General features: G+C 36.5%; 1 protein-coding gene across 1 annotated transcript; it reads right to left on the reverse strand.

Annotated features, from left to right (window-relative positions):
* Nucleotides 1–6,771: 6,771 nt before the first annotated feature.
* LOC126369435 (uncharacterized) lies at nucleotides 6,772–20,212 on the reverse strand. Its single transcript, XM_050013852.1, has 6 exons — nucleotides 20,048–20,212; nucleotides 15,516–15,561; nucleotides 14,837–15,009; nucleotides 11,819–11,914; nucleotides 9,997–10,103; nucleotides 6,772–9,660 (listed from the first exon to the last, which is right to left on the reverse strand). The coding sequence occupies exons 1-6, from the start codon at nucleotides 20,072–20,074 to the stop codon at nucleotides 9,495–9,497; spliced, it is 615 nt and encodes a 204-aa protein (XP_049869809.1). The 5' UTR covers nucleotides 20,075–20,212; the 3' UTR covers nucleotides 6,772–9,494.
* Nucleotides 20,213–22,854: the final 2,642 nt, after the last annotated feature.

Here is a 22,854-nt window from a genome sequence, read left to right on the forward strand (position 1 = left end):
TTGATAGAATATAGGTCTATATTTCCCAGCTCTATAATGCATGGGATGACCTGTCTGAGAACTGATATAAGGCAGCTAAATTACTCAATTGCATAAAAATATTTTATGTTATTTTTTTTAAAGAACGTCTAGGGCCCTGCGCTGAGGTTTTTCTTGCAGCTTCTTTTCCCCGGCTATACAGGTTGTGAGAAGCTGCAGTAGTTTTAGGCGGATGAGACGTTCGTTATGTAAAAATTGACGATTCAAAGTGTAACTATGTTATCTACTGAATAAAGATATTTTTGAATTTGAATTTGAATTTATAATTAACCTAATTATTACGGTCAGTATATTTAATATTCTTAAAACTGAGTTGATTATTGCTTGAGTCATACATACCTATTGAATGGTCTGAGGTATTTATTATTTTTTATCTAGGCACTGGTATGATTGTATTTTCCGAAGGTTTTCCACAATTTTAAAACAGCCTTGAACCTAAAATACAAGAGGAAGTAATAAATTGTGAAGTTGTGAATCATATCCGTATTAGTTTCAATGTCCATTCACCTCCCGTCACGTATTGAATAATGGAACTTGCAAGTACGAGAATACAGTATAAAAATCTTCTTCAAATTGTTATCTACTCAAAATAGTCCTAATGTACAAACTACTATAAACAATATAAATATAACAACAACAAACAACAACAACAGCACATACATACATATATATACATATATATACACATATATACATATATATATACATATATATACACATATATACATATATACATATATATAATACACATACGTCCCGCTACCGAACACAGGCCTCCCCTCAATCAATAATTGTCGAAGGTAGTATAGAGCATACTCCAGCTTGCAGCTCCATAGCCTGGTGGAGGTTTATACCAACCACAGCAATCAATCCATTTGTCATACGTAAGTAGCAACCTTTTATCGTCCCATGATATTTTCTCTGCTCTGCAATTACTGTCCACCCGGAAAGGTCACCCAGGGTGCGTAACATCGATTAGTACATACACAAAATTGTGCGAAGATTAAATAGGTAGTTATGATTATATAAGCATACGTGTGCATATTATAGGGAGCTCGGTGGCGCAGCGGTAAACGCGCTCGGTCTGCGATTGTTGAAGTTAAGCAACTTTCGCAAAGGCCGGTCATAGGATGGGTGACCACAAAAAAAAAAGTTTTCATCTAGAGCTCCTCCGTGCTTCGGAAGGCACGTTAAGCCGTTGGTCCCGGTTGCATTAGCAGTCGTTAACAACCACCAAACCGCACTGGGCCCGCGTGGTGGTTTAAGGCCCGATCAATCAATCAATCAATCAATAATACTTTATTGCACAAGAACATATATAAAGGACATAAACATACGAATAAAACATAAGCACAATAGGCGGCCTTATTGCTAAACAGCAATCCATCCCGATCTCCCTATCCATTCATAGGGAAGGCCCGTGCCCCAGCAGTGGGGACGTTAATGGGCTGATGATGATGATGATGATGATGTGCATATTATAAATAACATCTAGATACAAAAAAATACAAAAAAATATAAACGTAAGTACTTCAAAGAATAAGAAATCGTGTGATAACGGTGTTCGTCTCAAAGAAGAAGTGTTGATGTGAATTGAGAAAAGAATGGTTAAGTAGATGGTTCGGACATGTAGAGACGATGAATAAAACTAGATTTATATCTATCTACTCAGCCTGTATCCCGCTGCTGGATATGGCTTCTTCTCTTTTACGCCATCCTTTCCGGTCCTGTGCAAGTCTCATCCATTGCTTTCTGGCATACTTCACAATGTCATCCGAACATTGGGCTGGACGGCCTCTGTGGTCCAGTGGTTGAGCATTGAGCTCACCATCCGGAGGTCCTGGGTTCGAATCCCGGTGGGGAAATATCCCAAAAATCACTTTGTGATCCCTAATTTGTTTAGGACATTACAGACTGATCACCTGATTGTCTGAAAGTAAGATGATCCGTGCTTCGGAAGGCACGTTAAGCCGTTGGTCCCGGTTACTACTTACTGATGTAAGTAGTCGTTACTTGAGCCATGTTAGGGGCCTTTGGCGGCTCACTAATAACCCTGACACCAGGGTTGATGAGGTTGGTACTCCACCTCACAACCCACACGATCCGGAGGCCCCGGGTTTGAATCCCGGTGGGGTTTGTTGAGAGTGGAGGATCGGAGGTGGCGTGTCAGGATCGTACTCCGTGGTCTTATCTCCGTAATCTTAGGTATGTATGTATACGTAGATGTACAACACTGTAGCTTCTGCCCGTAGATTGTAAGTCAATAATACGTTAAAGGTGTTATATTATGCGAATAAGGCCAAAGGAGCAAAAAATGGTCAAATATTTTGACCAACTTGATCCAATGTTAAGCTGTTTTCGTTTTGACTGGAAACATTTGTTTTCTTGTAACCATGTGTAGTTTATTCACCTCGTGTGTTTACTGAAGTGGTTCTCAATTATTATTTTTACTCGACTTCGGCAAACGTCACTACTCGGAAGAATTTCAGAAAAAAAAGTACTTAATAAATTGGTGCTAATTCCTGCAAATTGTCATTATCTTATCCGCTGAAAAAGAAAGGGAAGCGTAATCGACAGGCATAAAATTTATGGAACACACGTCAATTTTAAGCAAGAATCTAAAACAACCGTCTATTTATTTACATTGGCCGATAACTTTAGCTGAACCCAAATTAGGAGGTGTCTGTAGGAATCGGGGCCATTAACTCGTTGTGCTAAAGACCTCCTGGTTACAAGTCGTTTCTGTAATAGATCAAAAACACCTACAAAAACATTTTTTTATATTACTTACGTGATAGGTATTCCTGAGGTACGCGTACTCATCACTGGTTGAGAACCACTGTACTATATACATATTCACATTTTTTTTGTCATCATCATCAAGGTTGGCTATGTAGAGTTTGTCAGTTTGTTCACTAGCGTCTAGTAGGTTATTGGTTTTTGAAATTTGTTTTTCGTTCTAGTTGAGTAAGATTAGTAACTACGTACTATTTTTTAACTCATATTGTAGGACTCAAATAGGCCTTCTTCTTATCGTGTGGGTCATGAGTTGGAATTCCAACCTCATCAACAATGGTGTCAGGGTTATTATTGAGCCGCCAAAGGCACCTGACATGGCTCATGTAACGATTACTCACTTACTCGTATATCAAGACCAACGGCTTAACGTGCCTTCAGAAGAAGGTATCATCTTACTTTTGGACAATCAGGTGATCAGTCTGTAATGTCCTAACCAAACTAGGGATCACACAGCTCAAGTAGGTGTTTAGTGTGGTTACACACTACTGTGTCACTTGGCAATCATCATTTGAAAGAAAGAAATATTTATTATTTAGGACACCACAGATACGGATTACTTGAAAATATATTACTTATTGGATTATTTCCAAATGCACTATCACGTTTATCTAACAAATAGCTCGGCTAGTTTATCATGCGCTTGATGGGGAACGTAGTCGTGAGCTTACCTTTGTTATGTTATATAGAACTAAGGTGTTTTTTACGGCTAATAGCCGCGATCAACGGCTTAACGTGCCCTCCGAAGCACGGAATCATCTTACTTTTTCGGACAATCAGGTGATTCAAGCCTGAAAAGTCCTTTACCAAACAAAGGACAGTCTCACAAAGTGATTTCGACAATGTCCCCATCGGGAATCGAACCCGGACCTCGAGATCGTGAGCCTAACGCTCTAACCACTAGACCACGGAGGCTGTTAACACCTCCACCAACCCGCAGTGGAGCAGCGTGGTGGAGTATGCTCCATACCCCCTCCGGTTGATTGAGGGGAGGCCTGTGTCCAGCAGTGGGAGTAGAACTAAGTAGTACATAATAATCTACTAAAAGCTAGTGGACAAATTGACAAACTCTACATAGCCAACCTTGATAATGATAACAAAAAATCATCTGCATGTAGCAGTGGCTGTCATCATTTCCCTAGCATTATGTCGTTTTTCACAGTATCCGCTTACCTAACCTGAAGATTTGACAGGTCCGGTTTTTTACAGAAGCGACTGCCTGTCTGACCTTCCAACCCGCGAAGGGAAAAGCAGCCCCATGCAGGTTAGGTCACATACCTCCGAAAATGTAATTCTCGGGAATATGGGTTTCCTCACGATGTTTTCTTTCACCGTTGAGCACGTGATAATCAGTATGATCCAAACATGAATTCGAAAACAAATTCGACAATCACTGGTTTAGGCATGTGCTGGATTCGAACTTGCGACCTCAAACTGAGAGTCAAGTGTTCTATCATTGGGCTACCTCGGCTATAGCAGTGGCTGTAGAAATCGTATTATTTGCAGATTTCATATATAAATACGACTTGCGGACTAACCAGTCGAAGAGAAAGTGCGATTCTAGTGCAAACAAGTTCTCTTATTATACATAAGTATCATTTTCATTGTAAGAGCAATGCAATAAAGTTAACAGACATACACTTTCACTTCAAATATATTATCAATAATTCCTGCCTCTGGTCGCCTGGGAGAAATTGTCTACTATTTCTTGTGTATGTATTGACATGATTCGTGTATGTGTGTTGCATATACATACATAAACTGACGCCTATTTCCCACCGGGGTAAGCAGAGACTATAGATTTCCATTTGCTTTCTTTTCTAAGGGATGTTTTTTTTTGTAGGTATATGTTGTCCTTATCTCTGTATTTTGTGTCCATTGTGCTCAATAAAGTATATATGTATGTTTCTATCTCAAATGTAGGCGGCAGCACTGTTGAGTGTTCCTAAATTTTGACAGTTCTCCATACTGTTCAGCTAAAATTCGTGATAAATTGCTATCAAATGTGGAGCAACGTGGAGTGTATCCCGTCTGAAGGATGAGTTACGAAAAAGAAAAACACCAAAAGTTGTTTTTGAAAATATGTATTTCTAAGTTTTCTTCTTCCATCTATTAATGTACCCTTTTCAAAAGCAAATAAAGAGTATTTCTATTTCTATGTCTTTCCGATCTTTAGGAAATTAAATATAACAGTATGATTTTGCAATTTAACGTTGCGCAAAGGGTTATATTATACTGTGTAACAATATAACCAAAACAATATGTGTCTTTACTCAAATAGTATGGGGAACTGTCACATTTTACTAAGTATACTCAGAATATATAAGTATACTCAGAATATAATGTAAGTATACTCAGAATATTCAACAGTAGCGACACCTGATGGGAGAAATAGGCAGATTTTATCCTCATTACGGCAACGCAATACGTGAATAATTATACTTACTATATTATATTCAAATTTACATCAAACGTGTACAGTTTATCAATTTTCCTGTTTTGCTTAGGTTCTTGTTCCGTAGCTGATACGAGTAATACGTACTAATTAATTAAATAGGCTATCAATTACTTACAAATATGGGGTGGTGAGTAGGTAATAATCTTCAGGACCAAGTTACCGACCTGATTTTTAGGGTTCCGTAGCCAAATGGCAAAAACGGAACCCTTATGAATACGTCATGTCTGTCTGTCCGTCCGTCCGTCTGTCCGTCCGTATGTCACAACCACTTTTTTCGGAAACTATAAGAGCTATACTGTTGAAACTTGGTAAGTAGATGTATTCTGTGAACCCCATTTATATTTTCATACAAAAATAGAAAACGCAACAATAAATTTTGGGAGTTGCCCATACTTAAAACAAACTCAATTTTTTTTTGTGTTTTGATAGTAAGTTACGTCTAGGTACGTGTTATTCCGCGTTTTGTTTTTATCTGTTACTGTGGTGTCCCTTTATAATAAACCTTTTGTTTCTTTATTTCCCCTGATTATCTTATTCGGACCTAGGTCGGTTAGCTCCTTCGAATATAATTCTCTCAGACGACGCTTTAAGTCCAACTGGGCATCCTCAGGTCTGTTGTCTGGTCGCTAAGTTCCTTCGAATATAATTCGCTCAGACGACGCCTTAAGTCGAGGATTAAGATGGTGACCCTCAGATCTTTTGTTTTAAATTTTACACCGGCCATGTAGTTAGTAACATTATGCGGCAAATATACAATAAGTTACGTAAAAATAATAATAATAATGGTATTAAATAATGGTATAAGGCTGCCGATTGTTCTTCTCTTGTCACTTTTGTAATTAAAACACATAATAACGGGTTCTTACTGCGTTTATTTCGACACTGTTGCTAAAACCATGATCACGGGATGACTGATGAGATTGGAGTGGAGTATATAGATCCATAATTTTCTACGGGCAGACATATCCGTCTACCTTCTTTCTTTGCCGCTTGTAGAAAACAATTACAATTACTTACGTACAAAGTTATGGATCGACGTGAGACGTACACACATAAAGGCTCTTTATGTAGTAATGTATTAAGTATCGTCTACTACAAATCTAACACAAAGATATTTCTCACGGCATTTTATTGTGATATGACGCTAACAACATTGTATTCCCAAATGTTTGGAATATTCCACTGACCTAAGGAAGGTGATTTTTAGTTCATTGATTATATGGATCCATTATGACCATTTCTGTTTTATATGCTTCCTGTAGTGGTATTCTTAAATAAATGAAGATAACTAAAGTAAATACCACATGCAAATTACTGTTTCTGATCGTCGAGTATCTGATCTAATGCCCCAACATACATAGAACCGAAATCTTTTTAATCACACTGTGTTTTAAACCAGTTTAAAAGTCTTAGGTATTATTCTTACATGTTTATTCCAATTATAAGGAAAACGCCGAAATAAAATATAATAACCTTAATTTACATCTTAGTGTTTATTAATAATAAAAAATATACAATGACTAGTACTAGCAACTTTCACAATACATGGTTACAGGGTGTTACAGACACAGCCTCGTATTCACTAGGCAACAATTGACGCGCACGCAACGCGTAACGCTCAACATGTATATACAGCAACGTTGCACAACAACGCGCGACGTTGCCAGCTGAAGCGCAAATTGTCGCGCGGCTTGTTGTTTGTTTAGAGACCATCGTTAGTTGAGCATCAATTGTTGTCGAATGGAGACATGACGAGCAACAACTTTAGTTCCTCTAGCGGCATGACAATTTATTTATTATTATTTATTTATTTAAAAAAATAAAAAGGTACATACAACATTACAGTGTAATCCAATGCGCTGTATGACGAGAAAAAAGACAATATAAAAACTAATATAACACAAAAAATAAACAATGAATTAAAAAAGAAACAAAAAGAAAAATAAGACTATGAACATGAAAAACAATAAAAAAAATAAAAAATTACAATTTCAAAATTAAAAGGTAAACTATCACACAAAAAAAAAAATGATGATGAACAATGATGAACAATGATGGTAAACAAAAGTTCCTCGCTAAATTTAAACACGTTGGGCAACATGTCGCGCGCCAAATGAAAAGTGAAAACGCGGCTTAACGAATATTAATATCAACTGGAGTTGGCCATCGAAAAATCATGCTCTTTGTACATTTTAAAATTATTATCAGTTCCATACTTTTGGGACGGAAAATTCAACTTGATATTAACTCAGAATCATGAACTGAATCATTCCCCTCAGTATTCGTTACGGTGTCACTAACATCCTGTAAGTATATAAAATATTCATAAAACTAAGTACTCGAATAATTAATAATTGGTATCAATATAGCCAGAGATAAATTTAATTATGTAATGGTGCTGATTCCAGTACACACCATCTAAGTTTATTTTAAATTATACCTGTCATTTTCTTATCCGTCGAAAAGGAAAGGAACAGGTAATCGACAGGCATAAAATTTATGGAACATACGTCAATTTTATGTTGAAATTTAAAAAGCTCTCTCAATTTTGTATTGGCCAATAACCCGACAGAATAAAGTTCACAGCACACTTCAAACGGGTTGCATATCAGCGAGAAGCCTATTTTATTCGCCTGGGTTATTCATTCATTCATTCATTAATTTTAAAATTAACCTTTCCGTCAATCATCCGTTCCTTTCCTTTTCGGCGGATAAAAACATGACGGATATAATATAAAATAAAATTAGGAGGTACTGCAGGAATCAGAGCCATTATATATTATATACATAAGTACTGAGCTAGACTCTTCAGTTTATAGTTTTTCTCATGATCGCATCACTGAACGATGCCATTTTTAGAACTGACAATTTTAAAATAAAAGTCTTTGTCTGCCAGACTTGACATGTCATATCATACATCATTATCATCATCATCAGCCGTACGACGCCCACTGTCATACATAACATAAGCAAATAAAACCTAAGGTAATAAAATAAATAGCCCTAATTCAAAAATTTTAATGTTGGTGTCGATTCTGACAGACACAAGTTTAATTTTGTTTTAGTTCACTTGCTTGCTCTTTTAAAAATAATATCTTAAAAGTTTCTTCTACCAGAATCGCTACCAATATTAAGTAGGTAATTGTTTTCGTTGTACAATGATTGATAAAAAACAAATGCTGTGTCACAAAAAATCCTACTAATCTGTAACAAAAGTGTCAACAACTGCTTGCAACAATTCGCGCAACACGTCCGGCAACGTTGCACAACAGTGTGTTGTGCAATGTTGTCAACAACGTGTATGGACAAAGATGTTTCACGGCGTTTCACCTCATTGTTGTCTAATGGGTACAGATAGGGCTTAAGCATTCATTGGCTACTTGGCATTAACATTATTTTATACGTGGTACTTTAGATCTAACGGATAGGGTACTTACTGTCCATCATAACCTAACCTGTAAAGGGTAATGTTCCCTTTGGTAACGAAGGAAGGCAGATTAGCAGATGCTTCTGTAATAAAAACTGGACCTGACGTTATTGACAGTATTGAATAACAACGGGATTGACGCTAGGGTGATGATGATGAGGAGGAAGGAGGCAGGGGCTGAATATATTTGTGTAAAAAAGCTTATTATAAGATTACCTAATGATTAGGTACCTAAGTGAGAAAATGCCTGGTACCTCAAAATATTAAATAACTTGTATTGTATGCCTAGATTTAAAATATGTAATAGCTGTTGCGGTTTCTTGTCATTTCTTCTCCTCAGCTATAAAACCTTGTGAAATTCTGCAGATTCAAAAATGATAACTTGATCTTCAACAAGTTTATCCACGTTAAACAAATTAATCTGATTCTGGGAATGTAACGTAAGATGCTGTTATAATAGATCCTTTATAGACTAAATCATCTGACCTTCAGTACATTATCTGTACTGCTACCATACTACTGCTGTCACCGCTATGTCTGTAGCATGTTATCAGCTGGCACACTCCATACAAAAATCTCGAATGCAATTTTTGTACACGTGTAACCGTCTCGTGCGTGAAAGGGAGACAGACAGTATGCGCACGCTCCTTACTTCTAAGGTCTTATGGAGTGAAGTGGGTACTCGAGGGCGTGGTCAGATAGCACTTATTGGTGCGGGGCGGAGAATGTCCCTTCTGCACGTAGTGTGCATTATTCTATGGTGCTTGAGTAGTATCAGAGGCGGTAGTGGCAGGAACAACAGATGGGAAGTTCTGTCTTGACTCGCTCTGTGCCATTCATCCCGTCGGACACGAGGATGTCCCACACGCTGTATTTTTGTTTACAGAATGTTTCGATGCCGAGGTCCCCGGCTATTGTGAAGCAAGCGGTCGTACTGTCCCTGGAAGGTGAAAGAAATCATTCAATTATTAAAAAAATATGACTCGCTGGCAGAGGAAGACTAAGGAAAACTGTATTGAACAAATTGGGGATGTCCTTACAAAGTTTTCTTACGATTTACTCTGAACCGCTGCGCGCATTTATGAAACCGAATGTGGAAGAAGCTAGGGCAATTAGTCAGATATACATACATACATTCATGACTAGGGTAAGTATATGGAATTTCATTTGCTTCGATCTTGAAATGCTTCATACTGTGTAGTTAGTCAAGATCAAAGTAAATAGGAATCCGGCAGCGTAATATGTAAATAGTAGTTGTTATTTCCAAAGGACATACCTGCATTCTTCCAATCGCACCCTCTGAATGAAGTTCTCTTCTGGTGACTGTACTACCGTTCTCCAGTCACCGGTCCTACTGGCTCTCACCTGGTACAATGGCTCGTACTGGGAACATACACAAATAATATAATATATTATCTACATTTATAATAATATATGGTACTAATTTGTGTTTTTTGTAACACTTATTTATTTATGACAATAAAAGATTATTCGTTATTCATATAAAATACATGATACTAATTATATATGGTACTAAGGGTGGTATTAATAAACGAATCTCAGCTTCGAGACTGCCCTCAAAATCATGTCAATGTGACAGTTCTCATATAAAAACAGAGACTTGAGCATGATCTTGAGGGCAGTCTCAGCTGAGATTCGTTTATTAATACCACCGTAAGGTTGACAGGCGCGTTATTCTAAAAGCAATCTTATAAAGAATGACTGAAAATAGTCGATGGCGTCATGCGCCTATCACAACTGTTTTCTACATATTTTGAAAATTTATTATTTTCCCCTTTATATTTTAAAAAATCGTAGAATAAACGTGATAAAACCGCTTCTACTTATTTGTATTTTAAGTTCCCGTTCGACAGTACGTTCCGGGCAGTCACGGATACAGGATTTTGATTTCCAAAAGTCTTATATATCCAAAGAGAATATAAAATTCGAATTATTAAATGTATAGATAAATAATTCTTACTCGGTTAGACCACTTGTATAGAAATATTGCGAAGTACTATATAAGTACGTAATATATTCCGTGTAAACAAACAATAATTGAAATGGCGTCGGCAACAGAGTAGCCACCTAACTACCGTTGACCTTGTGTTCATATATTATCTGAATCATCAGTACCAATTGAGATAATGGTAAAAAAACACGTATAAACACTCACGATCGTCGTGGAAATGGCAGTGCTACGAGTCGGTGGTCGGAAGACAAGTTGCTTCGACAGGAAGTCCCAAGATGGATATCGTGAATCTCATGGTGACCTCGTGGCATATATTAGTCATCTCATCAGTTTGCATACCAATTGATGTAATAGGCAAAACATATCCATAATTATAATGTTTTTGCGGAAAATATACCGACTTATTCTGTTGATAATTGTACTTGTACCACGTCCTTTGTATTATTGTTTTTAAGATTTCTCGGAATAGGTTTCTTTATTATAAAAATGAAGCTTGTTTCTAAGGTTCCAAAGTTAAATTACAAAAAGTAAGTAATAGTTACTTACATTATTTTTCCGAAAATGTAGTCTATAATTAGGTTGCAGCTCTACTATTGCTAGAGAGACATTAAGTTTTATTTGTTCTATGATTTATTGTATAGGGCTCGCTGTTGTCAATAGCTTTTAGTCGATAATTCAGAGCACTGAGTTATTATGTTGAAAGTCATTGTGGCATTGGGTCATGAGCTTGCTTCCTTCGTTGGTTCGATCCCCTGACTCGACCTGTCTACTTATCTTACACCTACCTGTCCGACAGGCTAGATGCGTAAAGGTCGCGGTAGTTGCCATGGTTACTCCCCACCAACTCCCGTTTCCCGACCAAATCGTGTAGTGTAATAGCAAATCGGCGGGTCGTAACCATGGAAACCACGATCTCGAGCGAGTTGGTGGGGAGGAACCATGGTAACCACCCGTGACTTTGACGCATCTAGCCTGTCAGACAGGTAGGTGTAATAAGGCCTAATGCTCGGTAACGCGTGAGTACTTAGTTCATCTTGCGATGGAAATACATCAGAATACCCCACGGGAGTGTAGTGCGCTTCTGGTATGTTATATACTATTATAATATGTAATATTATATACTTACAGAGAGCTTGGTTTCACACCCGTCCGCCTCGCTGGGGTCTCCCTGCCGGTTGTCGAACAAGTCCTCAGGCACCAGAGATGCCTGTGATATTTGTTTCTGCAATGTATAAGATTATAATAAGACTTTTATGATGGATTTCTGTACGTATAGATAAATGGGAAGCTCTGATTGCTTTCACTCAGTTATACAAGAGAAGACAACGAGACGTTTAAGAAATTCTTGATTTCTTTCACTTATTATTATTTATTTTATTTTCAGACATTTGTCCATAGTTTGTTAGTAAACATTTATGATTTATTCACATTAAATTACAAAAACAACAACACGAGCTAATTATAAATAGAAAACCTCCTCCTCTTTCTTTCAATTAATTCCAATCCGGCTAAAATTTAAATAAAAAAAATGATTTGGATTGAACCTAGTGTGTCTACTGCGAAGCTTTGTTAACAAAAATCACATCCATTTTTCAATAAGGCGCTTAGTTGTACAATGTGGTTTTTGCTATGAGGCGAGCAGGATATAGTGTTTATTACGGTTTGCCTCCGGTGGTCTGGATAGTAGTAAGTATAACTATTAGTAGTAGTAGTCCAATCAGTTACTTTTTACTAAACGTCAAAACACGAAATTTCTGTGGAATTCGTATGAAAAAGCACAGTGTGACGTCATAGAAAAATGTGATACAATGTCGTTATTATTACGTTTTCCTTGATTAAAATTCATAAAAATAAGTTATAAAGAAAAAGTGGTTTTGTTAGTTTTAGATCTGTCTTTGTTTAGTAATCAGAATTTCATAATTTATCTTGAACGTTCACGACCCCAATTACAACGGCTATGCGTATGACGTCAGTATGAATTTCCACGTTACGACGCTGTGACGTAAACTTGAGGACAAGCCCTTACGTGCGGTTTCATATCACAGAATACTTTAATAGAATACTGAGAAGAGTACGCATGTCTACGCGTGTAAAAATCCATAAAAGTCTGCAGTATAAAAACTGCGGTTAATGTTGTCGGCATAAAAAGTAGTACTTAAGAACTAGAACCCAAGTAGCATTCGGGGTTCTATATAAGATGTCTAGTCGTTCACATGTACTCTACAAGCTGTGTATGTCAGCTGTATATGAGCTGTATAGCTTGCTATAATGCTTTTATTGAACCAGTTTGGGCACAAATTAGACAGCCTTAAGTTCACTATGGCTGTACATTAGAAGTATAATAGCATTATAATAGCAGTTTAAGTAGTAAAATCGGACTTAAGGCTGACTTACGGCACTATATGGAACGCAGTGTGAACCATACAACGTACATGAGTGTAATAAAGAGTAATAATTGGCTAAATACACAGCCTTCACAGTTAAAATCGGACAAAAGTACTCCAGTAAGCTACCTTAAATTCACTTGTGTCCTAAATTATTTCCACATTTTAATATATTAGTTTGACAATTGTACGGAGTGCACGATTCGGGGCAAACTAACTCCGGCGGATTATTATTATAATATAACACGCGATTAGTACCTGTTTTATATACCATATCATGTTAATGCCATGGGAATGCAACTTTATCGTGAAATGTATACATATTGACAACTAAAAATTTCACGCGCCTCTGTAAAAACGCTTTATTCATTTTGAAATATTTAAAACTGGCTGAGAGGAAAATTTACATTTTCAGTTTTTGATATTTTATTGGCATTATAATTATACTACGGTAATTCATTTTAACATGAAACCAAAACTCATTCGCTCTATCTGCGTATTTTGTGATAAATCTGCATTAATCTTGTAGATTTATTTGGTAAATATTTTAGGTTACGTAGAACAAAATGGTGGAAATGAAATACGGCTATGTGAACTGTTATAACTCCTATTTAATGCGGTGAGCGTATATTAGGTTCACATGTGTTCTGTTAGAATGCTGTTATCTATATGAAGTCCCACATTTGTACCACTACAGCGCCAATGCCAATTAATTTATTCTAATGTGAACTTATGTACAGCTTTAAGATGTAGTTCAGGACAATTGTGTATCTTTAATTCTTTCTTCAAATACTGAAATTTTAGAGATCCGCAATAAAAATTATTAATGGCCGTTAAATGCCCAGTTAAAAATGCCCAGTTACTATAGTCAAGTATGAATACCTAAAGTACAAATTTTGTAACATACTAACAAAAATCACCTTTTCGTGTGAGACACACAGTTGGCGTCAGAGTATTTACATTACAAAAACACAACTCTGTTCAAGGAGGTATTTAAAATAATGTAAACAAACTAGATAAACAGGGACAACATTATGCCCTGCGACAGAAAAGGACAGAAAATAATTTGTTTGCAATCACCATTATTTTGAAGGGAACTTTCAGGTTCAGGCATAATATTTTCCTCTGCATCATGTACGGAACCACCAACAACGGTTGCAATGGCGCTTGGAAAAAAGTGTAATAGAATATCACATTCACATTCATGTTCAGCTTACAGCAAATAAGAGTAGTACTTGTGGACAAATAAACTGCTATTGATGTTAATGGACAACACATATGGTCTTTCTAACAGCCTAGAGTCCACATGTGAATCATTTAAACACTTCTGTACAGATAGTAAAAAAAGGTTATTTTAAGTATCACAAACAAGTCCTAATACAGCTACTGGCTGTATAACAGTCTGAAACAAGTAAACATAACAGCCTTTGGCTTTATAAATGACCACAAGTGTTATATTAAAATGCTAGCTCTATAACATCGAACAAATAGGCCGTTAAACAGCGGTTGCCGTATCTCTACACTCCTATAATGCTCTTAGTCAGAAAGCTGACTAAAGGATAGTTGTTAGAGTATTATAACACCCATAATCGTATAAAAGTATTACTCTACACTCCTATACGTCCCTTAGACAGGTATAGGTGTAATTAATTGCAATAATGCAGCTAATACATCACGAGTGAACTGTAGTAATGCTTTAAGTTCACCTTGGAACTAAATGTGTACTCTTAAATGGAACAAAATGCTACTTGGGAACTCACTCGTCCTTTGAAGAGTTTGTTGAACTTGTCTTGCGGGTAGTCAGGAGGTTTGATGGTGCAGAAGTTCTTGCCCTGGCACTCGTCCGGTACCCTTACTGGTTCAGGACCGGACCCATACCGGTTGCTGAGGTCTTGTATCGGCCCCGGGAAGATGATAGGCGTTTGATCGTGTTCTAGAATATGGCATTGGTTGAAGTTAGAAAGTTATTGCGCGTGAGTGCGTGGAAAGTTGTCGAGGCGCATGTTAATGTTGCAAATATGTACGTAGGTAATGGCAGGTAAAATTGATTTTTACCGGGTGAGAGCCTTCAGCGCTCCCCATTTGTCCGGCCAAGTAGTTAATGCCATCTGCGGCAAATCTACAATAAGTCACGTCAAAAAAAAAGTAAAATTGATTCAAGAATCAATGGAATTACAAACATAATATTAATACGAAATCAGTAGGTACCATCTATGTGCAGATTGTTATTGACTTAGTAAACAAAAATATTCAAATGTTTAAATGTAGGTAGGTAAGTACTTATAATAAGTATCAAGATGGGCTGCAAGTGGTTTGATGAGTATATATGGCTCTGTTCTATAAGGAGTTATGTACCTTGTTCTACTTTTGAGAACAAAATAAGTTTAAATATATATAAGGTCTTTACAACAATAACAAATAAAATAAAATTAAACTTACTTCTTGTTGAAGCAGCATGCGTGTTGTATAAATGTTGTATGGATGCCTGAAAAAAGAAAAATTGTGTGTTACGACACGATTAAAGGAAAAAGCGGTCAAGTGCGAGTCGGACTCGTCCATGAAGGGTTTACGAAAAATTGCGATTTACGATTTGTGACGTATTAAAAAAAACTACTTCATAAAACTCGTTCAAACCATTTTTCGGCGGAAGTTTGCATGGTAATGTATATCATATTATATTATATTTTTTAGTTTTTTAATTCTCTTATTTTAGAAGTTACAGGACACACACACACACACACACACACACACACACACACACACACACACACACATTTTACCACTTTCCAAGAATCTCTCGCGCAAACTATTCATTTAGAAAAAAATATATATTAGAAACCTCAATATCATTTTTTAAGATCTATCCATAGATACCCCACACGTATGGGTTTGATGATTTTTTTTTACATTTCAGTTCTAAGTATGTACAACCCCCAAAATTTTTCTTTTCTATTTTTGTGAGAAAATATACATATATACGGTTCACAGAATACATCTACTTATCAAGTTTCAACAGTATAGTATAGCTCTTATAGTTTCGGAAAAAAGTGGTTGTGATATACGGACGGACAGACAGACAGACATAACGAATCTATAATAAGGGTTCCTTTTTTGCCATTTGGCTACGGAACCCTAAAAAAAACGACGTTCGTTGACGTTCCAAATTCAAAATCATTCATATAGGCTTTGTTGAAGGTCTGTCATTCATAGACTTTGTCTGAATTTACAAAGTAAAGATTGAGTCAATTTGAGTCTCTGATTATGGTAAATACCTGTATAATATCATAGAATAAGGAATAATACTACAATAATGTACTATACCTAAACATCTAACGGCATTATATCATACTGATATAATTATGTGGAGATCAAAGTGCATCTGCAGCGCATTACTTGTTTTTTTATTATTTTAATTACCAGTCGTAAATAACTACCGGTATTGAATTGGCTACTTGATAGTTGTAACAATACATATATTATGAAACATGTGAATAATAATAATGATAATAATGTGTGTGTGTGTGTGTGTGTGTGTATAAATTATGAAATATGTGGGATACTTTATCTTTTAACGATAATTATCCAATACTTTTTTAAAGATCATTTTGAAATATTTTATTTTTACAAAATAAGAATGCGATTTTTTAACTGTTTACTTGAAACACGGACGGCCATGATTGAGACGTCACACATTACAAAATAAACAATAACTATCTGTCAGGTTTCAAGTTATACTGTTTGACAGTTTCTTTGTTTATTGAAATGTAGCATCACTGGGCATAATGTTACGTGACCATCCGTTTTGTTGTACTAATGAATAAAAATATGTCCTTTTCTATTATTAAAGGTTTTTCTAGAAAACAAAATATTTTCATCATCATCACTAATTTAAGAGCCACGCTCTTGTCGGTGCAGCATTCTCCATGTTACTATTTTAAGAAAAATATATAATTCCCTATTGCCTTCCGTCCAAAAATAAATATATCTATGTGTGGACAGAAGGATCCAGATTTAATTGCTTACACATAAGCAACATGGCGATTGTAGTATACTGAAGAATATTCTTTCTGCTTCTTCCATCGTGTGGGCACGTTCAGCAACCCTGGTGTCAGGGTTATAGAACCACCAAAGGCCCTTGACATGGCTCATGTAACGACTTCTTACTTAAATCAGTGTAGTAACCGGGACCAACGGCTTAACGTGTCTTCCGAAGCACGGCTCATACATTCGGACAATCGGGTAATGCCAATGTAATGTAATGTAGCCTGTGATATCCTAACCAAACTAGGGATCATAAAGTGATTTTGTGATATGTCTTCACCGGGATTCGAACCCGAGTCCCCGAATCGTGAGCCCAACGCTCAACCACTTGACCATAGAGGACGTTAGGATACCAGAATAGAGGGCGGGAAGAGTATTCTGATGTATTTTATCGTCGACTCGTGAGTTTATTCTCCTGGAGAAGTATACGAAGTGGTCAAAAAGTCAAGGGCAGTCATCAGTATTTAAATTAATAATTATGCTGACCGTCTCTTAATATCGTAAATATTATATGTAGAGCGGATAAACCTGTTTTATGATGTATGTTATGCTATTCCGAGTGAGATTCATGTTTGTATTATTTGAATTTGGTTTTTTAATTCTTTTGTAAGACGTCCGTTGTTTTCCGGCAGATTCATTTGGCGATTGTCAAGCTAGATCGGAGATAGTTTTGGCCCATTGGTCATTTGTTTAGATTTGTTAAACTGAGTGTGGTTTGATCGTAGCAGAATCCAATATCTATAATCCGATTTTCAACACTATAATGAATTGTTGATTGTTTTGCCACTTCATTCTTCTTTATTCTTCATTTTTCAATTTTTTTGCATATAATATTTATTGTAGGTAATTATAAAAGGTTACAAAACGTCTGACAATGAGATATTCCCATGAATATAACTTTTTTAATCCTTTTTTTTCATTTAACAAGATTCACTCGCTTTAATTTCAATAAATAGTTTACTTGATTACTGAAGGGGTACTCAAAATGTGCACCGCGGCGGCCTGGTGCGCCGTAGAAAATAAAGACTAGCGCCGTGAGTTCTATCATTATCCGAAACCAAAAATATTCGCGGATACTTATAAACTTTCATTAATTTTAAAACTACAAACTACTTTTTATTTTCAAACTATGGCTCACCTTTTGTGCTGTCCTAAGTGCCCTAACACCTGCACTATTAAAGACCTTTACGAAGCCACTGACAATGCCGTAAGCGTGGCCAATTATTGGTCAGCAAAAATTTAGTACCTATCGATCGCCATCGACTCGCAAAGAAGAAGATTAATTTTGTGGATGTTTTAATTTTTTCCTATCTTCCTCGAAGTAAGCTAAACTAACAACTTAGCCAGGGCAGGGTGCCGTAACAAAATACTAAACTTGTAACTGTAAACTTGAACCGTAGGTTGAAAAAGATTGAGTAACCCTGGATTACTGCATTTATTTGGTATCTTTCAGTCTTCTTCTCTAAGTGACCACTGGATTCTTTACACAACGAGTTTACGCCCTCACACACTCCAACCAACTGATTACTTATTACCAACAATTCAATCCGACTTTGACTGGGCACAATTTGCCCAATACTATCCTTTCGCGGAAATGCAGATCATCAGTGGTTCTTGACAGTATTCATATTTATTTTTACACACTAAAGAGACTCAACGATCAGCTGACTGAGATATCTAAGCTATCTGAGCATGTGATAGGAAAGCTTAAAGGAAAGTGACTCGGCATAAGATCGGGGGAAAATTGGAAAGTCTCTAAGCTCTACTACCCATAAAACAAAAGAGCACGACTATATTCCTAATTGGGCTAGTAAGAGGTACATCCATCGCAAATATCCCTTCACCGAGTTATCTGTTAGACTAACTTCATGGGTGGTGAGCCAGAGCGGTATATTCGTACAAAGATGTATTATTTATAGGATAAGGATTGCAATCCCGTGCCCCAGCAGTGGGGACGTTAATGGGCTGATGATGGTGATGGTGGATTGCAAGTACACCGCTAAACTTAGGGATTTTCAGTAGATACCATAAAGCCCCGTTTCCACTTGACTTAAAACGCGCTTTTTCAGAAACACTGCCCTTATGTGGCTGTGTGGCTAAGGTCATCTGCCGAGGTTTTCTTGCAGTTTTTCTCGGCTACACGAGTTGAAAAACTGCAGTAGTTTTAGACGGATGAGACGTTCGACAAAAACTATAGTTATAATTATAAAACTTGACATTTCAAAGTTTCACCAACTAAGAATAAGAATAAAATAAATTTATTGCCAGTAACAATTATATTTGCTATAAGTACTAGGTAATTATGAATATTACGAATAAACCCCCAATTCACCAATCAACAATCAAATTCAATTCAATTTTTTTTATTTTGTTGGTAATTCACCTCACATCCTACACGATAGAAGAAGAGAGAAGACGAATACGGGCAAAAGGAACTAAATAATAATATTTATGATTATGAGCTTATTGTTGAACTCTTCTTCTACTAACGGGTTGCGGGGTGAGTGACTGCTTCATATTATTAAAGGACGCCATTCACATAGCAACAATCCTTAACCTCTTAACGCCGAGATTTTCAGACACAATAGTTAAACAATGGGTTTTGGATTTTAAAAGAACATTCGGTCTTACGACTCTATTGTAGTCAATCATTATTTCTGATGATAGAAACTTGGAAAACATATTCCATCAAGCTTTTCAAGCGTGTTGGTGGAAAAATTAGCTGTAAACAGCAATCCACTCACTGTCCTACCCCGCAAAGAATTTGGCGCTAATCACAATACAAAGAGAAATTGTTAAATTGAAAGTTATTGTGTTTGTCATTCACGATTTTAGTAGCATATACTAAATAGGTAAGTCGCTACTTGACGCAAAACAATGAATATGGAATAAGGACTTCATAAATATAAAGAAAAACAAAACCAACTTACGAAAAATACAAGTAATCCAATGAACATTTTCAAATATCACTATTTAAATACTTCACTTTTGAGTTTAAGCTATATTTTGTTCACTTTAAGTACACTTTTTATTGGATATCTTAGCCACTGTAATCCATGTAACTTGTCAAGGGAAGGCGCGTGCGTTCGCTTCAATGTGTGTTTTGAGACTAAGTTAAAGTTACTGTATTCTTAAAGTGCCTTCTACATGATCGCTCTTATAGGCCGTCGTATAAAGAGGCTTTTTCACACGCTGTAAGTACTACGCATGTCGCGTCATCTTACACTAACCAATCAATTAAGTACTTAGTTTATATAGCAAATGTAAATTGTTACTGGCAATAAATTTATTTTATTCTTATTCTTATTCTTCTATCGGGCACGATGCGTCAGGATCGGATAGTTTAATAGCACACATTTCGGATGGGAGGGTCACGATTTTGCTATATATTTTATACCTACATTCGATCGATCGGGTCTAAAGCATATATGTCATCATCTCCCTAGCCTTATCCTGTATTCAGAGGGTCCGCTTACCTAACTTGAAGATTTGACATGTCCAGTTTTTTACGAAGGGATAACCATCCCAATATAGGTTAGGTCACTGACCTCATATTTCTCGGGAATGTGGGTTTCCTTACGATGTTTTCCTTCACCGCACGTGATAATTTATGATCCAAACATGAATTCAAAAACGAATTCGAAAATCATCGGTTATCGGTTTAGGCATATGCTGGGATTTGAACCTGCGACCCAAAAGTGAGGGTCAAGCTGAACTGGGTTACCACGGCTATTCCAAAGTGTATGTGCTCGTCGTTTTTCGTAATCGTTTGCAACTTTGCTAATCTCCCAGGGTGGTGTAGTTAAAATCCTAATTTCGCTATACTGTAATGTTGTCTTAGTAACTAGGTCCCTTATAATCGTGTACTTAGTGTAATAGAGCCCTTAAAATGTAGCCAAGATACCTACTTTGCGTGTAGCAGAACAGAAAGTGTGTATCGCAGCTACTTATTCTAAATAAGTTGTTCTGTAATCATCTCACGCGCTTGGCTCTGTATTCTGGTTCTGGTAAGTATTCAGATTTTTTCTTGACTTACAAATGTAGAATTGGCTTTGGGATATTAAGCGGCATGGAACACTCTTATAGGTTACCCATTTTGTGTAATGGTTTGATTGTTGGAAATTATCTGTGGAACTATTGGACCGATTTGAAAAATTCTGTCACCATTACACATAGTAAGCTCTACATTCAATGTTTTTTATGTGACCTGATGATAAGTGGTCAGGAGGTTTGTAGCACCCGGAGTACTGCTGACCTTTATCACTTCTTTTTTAAAGAACCCTCATATCATAGCGCAATGGGAAAACCTCGGAGGGAAGCTCGTTCCACATTTTACACGTACGCAGCAGAAACGAGTCCGAGAATCGTGTGGTTGAAGAGGACCAGGTAGTGTGGGTGAAGCTTGAAGGTGGTATGCAGTGCTGACTGTAAAAAATGCAATTTGAGAGCCTGTCGCTGCTCAACCCGCCAACGGATCCACAGCTGACGTTCACGGGCTTCTTCATAATGTAATGTGATGTGATTTGATGTGATGTAATGTAATGTGTGAGCTGTAGCCCTGAGAACTATCCTACATGTTTTCGTCCGGGTGAAAATGACTGAAAATTGTCTCGTGCACTAGGTTCAAGATAAATTATGAAATTCTGATTAGTAAATAAAGACAGCTCTAAAACTAACGAAAAACATTTTCTTTTTTCTAAGTACTTAACTTATTTATGAATTTAAATCAAGGAAAACGTATAAGTCCGACATTTCATCACGTATTTCTATGACGTCACAGTTTTGTTTTGTCATACAAATTCCATAGTCATTTCGTATTTTGACGTTTGGTAATTCCGGCCAAGTAGTTAATGCCATCTGCGGCAAATCTACAATAAGTCACGTCAAAGAAAAAGACGTTAGATAAAAAGTAACTGATTTGACTAGTTTGAAACTAGCCTATTTATGTTCTAGCCCAGGCCTATACCTGAGCTATTCACATACAATCCAATTTTAAAAATATCTTTATTCAGTAGGTAGCATAGTTACACTTTGAATGGTAATTTGTTACATAACGAACGTCTTTAGTTACGAGTATAATAAGGAAAGCTAGTGTGGAATAAAATAAGGTTTTTAACATTTGTTAGTGTGCGTTTATATTAGCCAGAAGCATGCAAAGAGGTACCTAATAAGAATATTAAAGGCATGACGTGGAGAGGAAAATACGGGGATTTCCTCAGTTTTGACTCAAACATTCTATTTCAGTCAACACTTAGATAACATGGCAATTGTTATAATAATTACACTGTTCTGCTCATAATAAGGTACCCATCCGGCCATATAGTGATTATTAGCGGCCGCCCAGGACTTGGCTTACGTGGATTTCGGTTTCCGCGGTAAGAATATCCGACTTTTTTTAAATGTTAAAGCCTGTGTATTATTATGATGTATAAGCTACATTATTGTAAAGTTTCATTAAAATTTATTTAGTTTTTGCGTGAAAGAGTAACAAACATCCATACTCACACAAACTTTCATATTTATAATAATTAGTAAGATTAGTGAGCATGCTACCAATACAGATATTAGTTATCAAGCTATTAAAATTTATGAACTCAAGTTAGTCTGTCATTGTGTTTTACCCCTCTGTGGACTGGGGATAAAGAAAAGAAAAAGAAGTATGTTATCAAACATAGATACATAGAATGGATCACCCAGGCTAACATCATCATCATACGCAACGTGATAAAATTTTGTC

This window comes from Pectinophora gossypiella, chromosome 9, assembly GCF_024362695.1.
Source record: "Pectinophora gossypiella chromosome 9, ilPecGoss1.1, whole genome shotgun sequence".
NCBI lineage: Eukaryota > Metazoa > Arthropoda > Insecta > Lepidoptera > Gelechiidae > Pectinophora > Pectinophora gossypiella.

Bases quoted from the DNA above. Each gene is read 5' to 3' on its own strand.
- LOC126369435 (XM_050013852.1), bottom strand. From the start codon at position 20,074: ATGTTCATTGGATTACTTGTATTTTTC. The intron at 10,104-11,818 runs GTAAGTATATAA...GTATGTTCCCAG, and splicing joins GGTGTGAAACCAAGCTCTCT to TACGAGCCATTGTACCAGGT. The intron at 9,661-9,996 runs GTATGTCCTTTG...TTCACCTTCCAG, and splicing joins GTGCGATTGGAAGAATGCAG to GGACAGTACGACCGCTTGCT.